At 45.1% G+C, this 10,344-nt stretch overlaps 1 protein-coding gene across 1 annotated transcript; it reads left to right on the top strand.

The window, feature by feature from the left end:
- The first annotated feature begins 2,580 nt into the window (after positions 1-2,580).
- On the top strand, positions 2,581-5,500 carry LOC120699492. The gene is made up of 2 exons (XM_039983495.1): positions 2,581-3,538; positions 4,336-5,500. The coding sequence occupies exons 1-2, from the start codon at positions 2,979-2,981 to the stop codon at positions 4,772-4,774; spliced, it is 999 nt and encodes a 332-aa protein (XP_039839429.1). The 5' UTR covers positions 2,581-2,978; the 3' UTR covers positions 4,775-5,500.
- The last annotated feature ends 4,844 nt before the right edge of the window (positions 5,501-10,344 follow it).

The raw sequence follows: 10,344 nt of genomic DNA, 5'->3' as shown, positions 1-10,344 counted from the left end.
TTTTCAATATCCATAAACCCTCTAGAAGAAAAATAAACCTTTATTTCTGAAAATGTATATGTCAGTAACCTCAACCCTGCGGTAATGACACTGCCTTTCGGGGGGACACGGTGCGGTACAAGGATGTCACCAATCGGCCAGTCGCAGCACCAACATTTACGATTAATAGGCACAGCACTTGGCACAGGCAGCATGCTCGTTGATATGCTCTCAGTACAACAACGGGCATGCTGACTGCGTCAAATGCTGTCTTCTTATCAATCGGAAGTGCTGGTGATGCGACCAACCGATTTGCGACGTCCTTATAGCGCATCGTGTATCCCCGAAAGGTAGTGCCATCACCGTTGGATGGAGATTAACAACGTATACTTGTTACGAAATAAAGATTTTTTTAGCTTCTAGATGGTTTCAATGTGAGCCTGATTAAATACATCACTAGAGTGTCAAAATAATCCATTCATAATACAAAAAATTCTAATATACTCATTTCATTAATTCATTCATGAATAAAAAAATCAACTATCCACAATATGGTCATATATACAAGTACATCACATGAAGTGTCTACAATCATTCTAAAAATTTCTACTATCCACATACTCATCTAAATCTAAAAGAAAATCACACCTACATATATATGCAATTAATCTAGCTAAATGTCCAAGAAATGAGCTAACTACACATTTTCTCTATTTCTAAAGCATGAAATGAGCTATACAATCCAAGGAAGAAGAGAAAAACAAGCCCCAAACCTTTAACGCCGATGGATGGATGGGGAATCAAAGATCTTCACAAATATGGTGAAGAAATGAGCAAGAACTCCTCTATCCCGAGCTAAGAACAGCAAGAAAACAAGTGAGCTGAATGGCTCGGGCGGGGGGAGAGGGAAGGGGATAAGGGGGTCAAGGCCTTTTGTCCCGGTTGGTGGATTCAACCGGGACAAAAGGCCCCTGTCCCCCCGCTGGCCCGGCTAGCCGTTGGACCCGGGACAAAAGCCACCTATTGTCCCGGGCCCAAAGGCTGCCGGGACAAATGGCCTGGAACAAACGCCTGTTTTGTAGTAGTGGAAGAAGTCTGTTTTATTTACTGCTCGTTGGATTGTAGGCAATCCGAAGCATCTGGAAGTCTGTTTTATTTAAGTTGTGCAGTTAGAATAGGTGAAAACACGCGTGGAGACAATACGCATGGGCAAAAATTACATTGTATTTGACTAGCTAGCTTTACAGCTAGGCGTTTGCTTGAATTACTTAACACTTTTCCTATGCGTTTTTTTGAGCTTGTATCATCAGGGTTTTATTTCCGTGGGCGCACTATATGATAAATTATGAAATATGAAGTTTTTAATCACAATGTTGATTGTTTTTTCATTAACTCATCTTGGAAAATATGAAATTTAACAAGGGGAAGACGTCTGTTTAATTGAAATGTTGGATTGTGGGCAGTCTTAAACAACCAGAAATCCAATAATTCCTTTGTCAGCAATTCAACATTCACAAAAGTCTAAATCAGCTAGACTATTTATTCCGATCAAACTTACACACATTTTTATTATGTCGAAATCTTAGAGAAAATCATGGTTGCAATGTTGGCTTTATTTAGAAAGCTAGCAGAAAATTATAAGAGTTGAACGGAGATACGGATTGCGGAGACTTCAACAAAGGTGGAAGGCTGCAATGTGTCATGACCAAAGACTTTTTTTTTATCAAGACATACCTGTATTGATGTTAAGGATACAAAGTCCATACAAATACAGATACATCTGGAAATGATACGTAAAGCAGGATTTTTGCAGACAGGCCCCTAACAAACAATAGAAAAACAACTAAGTCCCTAGGACCGTCTACACCTCCAGTCCTCCAGCTGAATCCTCTTGCCACCGCTGGAAGCCGCCACCGAACCCCATCGCCAGAGCTCCGTCTTGCTCGGATCGTGAGGAACCCTAACGCCGCAAGGCTTTGAGAATATTCGCAGTAGACACTCATCCACATGGATGAGATGAAGGCGTCGCCGAAAGCCCATCGACCGGGGACGCGCCCCGAGCTCCTCCGCTCCTGGACCACAGCTCGCCGTCGACGAACGCCACCGCCAAGGGAAGCTCGAGCTTGGTCCACCCGCCGAACCTCCACGAGACCCACATCCTGCTCTGCGCCCTTGAAGCAAAAGGCCGAAACTCCCGCCACCTGGAGAAGACACCGGAGATCCGGACACGGACTCCTGTACAAGGGGTTCACCAAAGAAGCCCCACCTCCACCGGCTCACCGTCGGCGTCGGAGCAGGCCACCAACGGGACGAGGAAGAGCCAGAGAGTACCTTATTCCATGATGGCGCCGCCGCCGCCGTCGTCTCGACTGTGCCGCCGGGACACTAACCCTAGATCTACTAGTACCACCTCCGACCGGCGAGTGACCCGCGGTCTCCACCGCCTCGCAAAGCCCAAAGGGCCATCGGAGACGAGGAAGACCACCGTCCCCGCCGGCGGAGACCGAAGCACACTTTTCCGCCGCTCTCAACTGTTGGGGGAAGAGTCGAGAGAGGGAGACAAAGTTTTGTCATGACCAAAGACTTGTGACTGTATTAGGAATAGGGTGTCGGATTTATCTGTGGGCCTGCGTGCTCATTTCCTGTGTTGGGCTGAACCTAAAGTGAGTTAGCCCATATCAGCACTTATATGTACGCTTGGACGATGCTGAAGAGGGGCAATCAGCCATGAACAAACATTATTATTCTGAACCTATCTTCCTCAACCTCTCGCTTCCACGCGAGCTCTGCTCCTTCCTCCCTGCTTGAGGCAACGCAGCCGTGCTCTACCGCCGCGCGTGACGCCGGCAACCCTTCTATCTCTTCTGAGATCGTGACATTTGGTTATCAGAGCTACCGATTGAGAGGCCCTAAAATTCCTGACCGAGCCACCAAATTCAACACATTCGTGTAATCCTAGCCTCAACCCCACTACACCCTCGCCGCCGCCGCAGTCCACCATGACTTCACTGTCGCCCACGACCTCCGCCAATGTCAAGGGAATCATCGCCGCTTTCGAGTTTACCAGGATGCAACGGGAGTTGGAGCGCAGACGCCAGCGATTGGAGAAGCTGTTCACCACTACATCGGTGGCATCGGCGACACCTCCACCGGCGCCCTTGGTCGCCCTCAGTTCACCGGCGCTATCCACCACACCTCCGTCCCCCACGCCCACCGCCTCGGCCTCCATCGACAACACCACGCTCAGCTCCTCCACCACCAGGGGCCCCCGGCTAGCTCCGCCCGCAAGGTGTTCGACACTGGGTCGCACCAATGACGAGAGCACTCGTGTTCCTGTTAGCACCGCGTCGGCTCCTTCATCAACCTCGTCACGCGCATCATCTGCTCCAAGCGCAGCACTGACCTTCCCATTGACGGCTGCAACTGGTCTGTGTGCAAAGGAAGAAATCTTCACCACCATGCCCACCAAGTGTTCGACGAATTGTTTCAACCGCGACAACATGCTCAAGTTCGGGAACACTATCAACAAATGCTCCTCACTCGAGAATATGCAGCACAGGTATATCACAAATTCCACCCCTGCATGCTCTTTTGATGTGATATATGTTGCCTACTCTAGCCATCAAAGTTCCTGCTGAACAGAATGTATGGGACAGCATGGTTGTGCTTAATCCAGTCTTGGTAGAAACTTTGCCTGCTACTGTAGTTGACAGGGCACCAAGGCCATATATTCTGAATATTGAGATAGTTGACATCTTACCAAAGCCCCCATGGTCGGTAGCCTGTCTAGAAGCTGATAATAATGTAACGGACAACTTTAATTCTCAGATTACTGGGATGCTATGGCCACCACTAGTGCAATTGCATATGCAAGGTACTAGTGTTCGGCTCAGGCCAATTCCCTGGCCAGCCTTCTGGGATTATGCTCCTGATACATATTGGCAAAACCAATTGTCACTGGTGTGTGTTCAGTCTGAAAAAGAAGTACAATTAATGCGGTGCTGTCAAATGAACATTCAGTTCAAAATACCTTTGGTATCATTCTGTTGTTTGGAATATGGAGTGCCTAACCACATGTTCATTCAGTACCCGCAACAGCAAGCTGTTACTGCACTGAAGTATTTGTATGGTCATTGCTTACGTGCTAGATATTGTCAGTCATTTATATTCAGGGCAATTCAAGTGCAGTAAAATGCTGGAAGGTGTAGTGTAAGTGACTGATTTTCAACTCAGGCCAAAACCTCCATCCATTTTTACCTGTTATGATATGGTGGTGAAATGGGGAGCATCTATTTCAATAATATTCTTCAGTATGGAAGTGTTACTTCACTGTTATTCAGATGATGTGATTCACAGCAGGTGGAAACTTTCATGGGCGTATGGCATTGGCGTTTCGGAATGGAATCATTGGTCCCCTCGTATATGCATGAGTAGTGTGATGCTCTATAGTGTTATGTCAGCTCAACCAGCGTATGACGACAGCCTTGTAGATGACAGTGACAACTTTAGTGTATCCGAGATGACAATGCTAAAATTCCTTGCCATGACTTGGCACTGTTCTGCTTGTGTACATGTGGTGTTGTTAAAGTTCACACACAAGTGGAAACATAAGAAAGCAATTTTTAAGCTACTATTATTGTGGGGAAACCAGACTGTCAAGATGACTATAAGAATAATTTCTTTTGCAATGTTCACTGCTAATGACAAAATTCAGAGAAAGACAAGGTTGATCGTATGGACAGTGGAAGCAAATGATATTCTGCATCACATTATGATGTCAGTTCAGTTATCCTAACAAGTAAATCCTTATTACTTGAGAAACAATCTGTGTGTCACTTCAAGCATGAGGACCATAACTGTGCCTTCTATCATTAGGAGAAGCACCTGTTAGCTGACAATATTTTGACATTTACTGAAAATGCTAGACAGCTGAAGCGTGATGGTATATTGCTGATCCACATCTGTCAATTTCAGAAGCAGTTACATGTACCCAATGCTGTTGCATTATTTACTGCCAATTGGGGTAGTCTCAATGGGACAGTTCAAGGGCCCTGTTTGGATTGTTCTAGTTCCTAGAACGCATATTCCCTGAAAAAAGAATCTCGCATGCATGGAGTACTAAATGAAGTTTGTGAAACCTCTTTAGGAATGAGTGTAACTTTTCGCGACGAATCTAATGACAATAATTAATTGACGATTGGCTACAGTAATGCTACAGTAACTATTCTCTAATCACGCGGTCAAAGACCTCATTGATTCTTCAGGGCTCTTAGCACAGGGGTTGTAGAGTTAGTTTTACAAATTCCCTTCATTTAATACCAATAATTAACGGTCAAAGTTCTCTAGCACAAGTTGTGATAGGGAACCAAACAGGGCCAAGGTCACACAAGAATGCTTTGCAATTTTCTACAGCGGCACAATTGTTGTTACTGGAATCAGTGCACCCAGTTGCACATATATCTATTTCTTAGAATATATGACTGTGTCCGTAGCCCAAATAATAGAGTTGATATGGGTGCAATTATTCAGATGAAACCTCATGGCAAAATGCATATTCTCATGTGGCCAAAGGCAACAAGTTGGGAGTGTAGCTCAGATAGTAGAGATGATATTGCACACTTATTCAAGTGCAGGTGTGAGCTTGCTGCTACTGAGCTAGCATACATCTTATTATACCTGTGTGATGGGATGGTTACAATCCTTCATAATGCAATTGGTCCAATAGGAGGACGAGGTTGGGTGATCAGTGAAGCAACTGAAATGGCTTCTTTACTCTACTGGTAATCTGTCATTGTGATGAATTCAATATCTCAGACAATTCTCATCTCTCTGCTGGTCTCCTTTTAGGACCTTCACATAGCTGGTACTTATCTGGTAACACAGCGGCTGGTATTCAGCCTGGATTGTTGAATGCTTCACAGCTTGAGGGCAAGCTGTTGCTTAAGAAGGGGGGAATGTCATGACCAAGAACTTGTGACTGTATTAGGAATAGGATGTCGGATTTATCTGTGGGCCTGCGTGCTCATTTCCTATGTTGGGCTGAACCTAAAGTGAGTTGGCCCATATCGGCACTTATATGTACGCTTGGACGATGCTGAAGAGGGGCAATCAGCGATGAACAAACATTATTATTCTGAACCTATCTTCCTCAACCTCTCGCTTCCACGCGAGCTCTGCTCCTTCCTCCCTGCTTGAGGCGGCGCAGCTGTGCTCTACCACCGCGCATGACGCCAGCAACCCTTCTATCTCTTCTGGGATCGTGAAACAATGTTGTCGTCTTGCGGAGCATGCCCTATGGGTCGCTGCCATCCTTCCTTGCCTGGCACACCACTCCAATCACCAGTTACCCACTCAGCAAATGACGTGCGTGCGATCGCCTCCTAGGCTCAGTCAAGCCACTGCTCCTGCGTTAGGCACGAAACTTTTCTTTTCTTGAGAGCAATTACTATAGCAGGCTACAGGCAAGCTAAATGCTGAGATAGAGGAGAAAGAAGAGGAGAGAGAGCAGAAGCGGGCTACAAGCTTGCAGTCGGCTTCGATACAAGAACAAAGAAACCTTGTGTGGGAGACAAGTGGACCTTACATTAATAGTGAAGTACTAACTATTATATCAGTGGGCTAATAGATGTATAGGCTGTAAGAATTCTTACGGCCAGTAGCCAGCTGCATTATATTATTAATCTTGCTCTAAAAGCCATGAAAACCATTTAGCCTAAGAGGCAGTCAGCTTAAATCCCAACCAATTCATGGCGGGCTTCCCATCTTTAAGTTAAGTGCAGTAAAAAAAATCAGATTCTTTCTATGAAACAGCCTGATTTCCTTCATTCTTTCTCCGAAATGGGCTATTTCCTTCAGTATCATGATGTTTTCTGTAGCAACAATGTGGCCCAACGAAGCTATGAATAAAGTTGAATATATGCTGCAGAAATCCTTGGCATATAGTATAGGGTTAATTGGATCTATACCATTATAATTTTACAACTTCTGAGTTATACTACTACAATTCACCTATTCCGATGCCATTACAATTCGTTTGAACCCTCAAACATGCCATTTTATACGTATTTGATTCTCCTGGACCCACGTGCAGGCTCTGGTATTTTCGTATGGACCAAAATGCCCCTGCTGCCTCTCCACCCTCCACTCACTTACTTATGGGCCCCACATGTCAGCTTCTTCTTCTTCCTTCCTTTCTTCCCCAGCTGCTGTCGCCACCCTCCACCCCCAGCGCGCACCCCCCGGCCCTATGCGCGTGCCCCGGCCGCGTCATCGGAGGTGGAGAAGACGGCGGTCGTCGGAGGTGGAGAAAACGGTGGTGGTGGGGGGGAGGCGAGGCGCCAACAGGTTGGGCATTGGCGGCCGCGAAATCTGGGGCGGGTCCACCAACGCCGGCGAGCCCCGGGGCCGCGCCGTTCGGGGTCCACGCCCACGCTCTGCGGCGCCGTTCGGGGTTCGCGCCCGAGCTCGGCGTCCTTCATCGCCGGCGCCCCTCCGTCCCGCCGCGCAGAGCTCACCCATGCGGAGCCCTCCTCCCAGATCCGCCCGTGCTCGCCGGCGCCGTGGCCTCGCGCTCGCCGGTGCGGCGGCCCCGCGCTCGCCGGTGCGGCGGCCCCGCGCTCGCCGGCGCTACGGACACGCCCACTCCTCCCTCCGGCGCTCGCGCTCACCGGCGCCGCGCCCGCGCCCGCCGCGGGCAGAGGAGGGCGAGTCCGGCGTGCGAGCAGAGGAGGGCGGCGCCAGCGGAGGCGCTCATGGAGGAGGGAGCAGGCATGCGGAGGGAGGACTCACCGGCGTCGGGGAGGTTGAGGGCGCGGGCTCGCCGCCCCAGTAGGCATGTGCAGGCGCCGGCGTGGGGATGAAGAAGAGCAGAGAAAGGAGAAGAATGGATGGGGAAGGAGATGACATGTGGGGTCCCGATGTCAGTGAGTGGAGAGAGAGGATTACAACAAGGGCATTTTGGTCTATACGATAATACGGACGTCTGCTTGTGGGCCCAAGGTCGTCGAAGACGTAGAAAATGGCATGTTTGAGGGTTCAAATGAATTGTAATGGCATCGTTCGGAATAGGTGAATTATAGTGGTATAACTTAGAAGTTGCATAATTGTAATGGTATGTATCCAATTAACTATAGGGTGCACTACCGCCTAACCATCTACCGTACAAATAGACAATGATAACCAATGTACCACACCATGATGTTGCGAGACTATCACTATATATCCCATCGATCCTATTTTACCTTGAGCACTTCCCTTCTCCACGGGCCTTGTTTAGATAGAGAATTCAAAATTCCAAAACTATCTTGCGGCGCATGCATAGAGTATTAAATCAAGATAAAATAAAAACTAATTGCATAATTTACTTATAAATTACGAGACGAATCTAATGAGCCTAAGCAATGATTAGACAATAAATTGCTACAATATAGGTACAGTAAATATGTGCTAATGATGAATTAATTAATCTTAATAAATTCGTCTCGTAGTTTATAGACGAGTTCTGTAATTAGTTTTGTGATTAGTCTATGTTTAATAGTTCAAATGTGCAAAGATTATATTTCTATTTCAAAAACTTTATACGTGCATCTAAATAAAACCTAGAAAGCACAATGGAGGAGAAAGAAAGGACAGGTAATGTGTAGCACGCAGTGGGGAAGGCTAGTCCTTTTAATTAGGAATAAAAGTCTTCAGAAAAAGGTTACTGAGCATCTCCAAGATTTTCTAAAAAATACTCCTCAAATCGTGTTGTTTGCCAACTCCCAAAATAGGTATAGGGAGGGAAAAAAAAGTCCATCTCCAATAATTCTCTATTTTTACTCCTAAAAATGAGAAGTTTGTGATCCACAAGGAAAATTTCGCAAGAAACATCTAGGAGAGGGGCGATCGGGAGCTGCAAGGGGTGCGTATTTTTATGTACAAGGGAGCCTAATTTACCGATTGTTAGGAGATTGGAAACTATTGGAGAGTGTTTTTTTTTCCAAAAAAATAAGGATGAGGAAGAAAAATAGAGAACTCTTGGAGATGCTCAGAATAGGTGAAAATGTGTATTGAGGCAGTACGCATGTTGTATTTGACTAGCTTTACATCCGGCTCCAGGCGTTTTCTTATATTAATTAACACTTTTCCTATATGTGCTTTTTTGAGCTTGTATCATCAGGATTTTATTCCGATCGACCCGCTATGATAAATTGTAAAAATTGAAGTTTTTTAATCACAATGTTGAATGTTCTTTTACCGCTTCAACAACCGGGAATCCAATAAACCCTTTGTCAGCTGTCACAAAAGTTAGAAGACCATAAGATTATTCCTGTGTCTAAAATGTCGGATCAACTAGAAAAATATGTAAACATAGAAGACCATAAGATTATTCCTGTGTCTAAAATGTCTGTTTTATTCACTTGCTGGATTGCAGGCAGTCCTAAGTAGCTGGAAAATTCGGTAAAGACTATTTCATTAGCATACACAAAAGCAGAAATCAACTGAATTACTTAGTTCGATCGAAAACAATGCACATTTTATTTTGGAAATTCAAGCTTCGTTTAATTATTCTATCAAGATCTGAGAGAACATCATGATTGCATCAAGGCTCCCAAAGAAAGGGCTCAGCAAAATGCCTGAGCTTAACCAAGAACACACCGAGAACAATGTCCAAGGTTGCAAGTTCGTGCCCATCGGTCGCTGCCCATCCTTCCTTGACTCGCACAACTCGGCAATCGACACGTGGGTTCTCCGTGCGTCACGAGAACCCTCACCAGCAAGGCGCAACTAGCACACTAGAACGTTAAGCGCGCTTTGCGCGCCCTAGCATGATTACTATAAATTTTAACAATATAAATAAGTTAAGTGCATCTACTTCTTCAAAAATTATATAAAAAATTATATTAGGTATCCCTAATATAGCGTGCTTTGCTAAGCTTATGCTTCCCTTTTCTTATTCTCAATAATCAATTTATTACAATTACTTTAAATAGCATCGGGTAAAACCTTTGATGGAGTTATGATGATGAATAGAAGCTCAGACTATCAGCTATTAATTCTACAAAATAAAGTTGCATGTTCCCAATTAACATCTACACTATATTAGTGATAAGAATGTAACAAATCTTGTTCTTTTCTATTTATTTTCTTCCTTCGTTTATTTCTCTTGCTCTTTCTTCTCTTTCATATTTCTTTCCTTCTATTTCTATTTCCCAATCCTTTGTATCTATTTATCTATCTATTCTCTCTCTTTCTTCCTTTCCTCATTATAAATCTCATGTACATAATCTTTGTTTGAGTATATAATTTATCTTTGTTATAATTTTTATCAACCAGGTTTGTTTCTTTTATAAGATATTAGTAGATCTATACTTACTTACCTTTTAC

This window comes from Panicum virgatum, chromosome 3K (assembly GCF_016808335.1).
Source record: "Panicum virgatum strain AP13 chromosome 3K, P.virgatum_v5, whole genome shotgun sequence".
Classification (NCBI taxonomy): Eukaryota; Viridiplantae; Streptophyta; class Magnoliopsida; order Poales; family Poaceae; genus Panicum; species Panicum virgatum.
Note: the sequence above shows the minus strand (reverse complement) of the source record. Positions and strands in the feature narration are given on the sequence as shown.

What these genes read in the sequence shown, in the direction of transcription:
- LOC120699492 (XM_039983495.1), top strand. Translation starts at nt 2,979, where the DNA reads ATGACTTCACTGTCGCCCACGACCTCCGCCAATGTCAAGGGAATCATC. An exon ending in CTCGAGAATATGCAGCACAG is followed by an intron (nt 3,539 to 4,335) that starts GTATATCACAAA and finishes TGTGATTCACAG; the next exon opens with CAGGTGGAAACTTTCATGGG.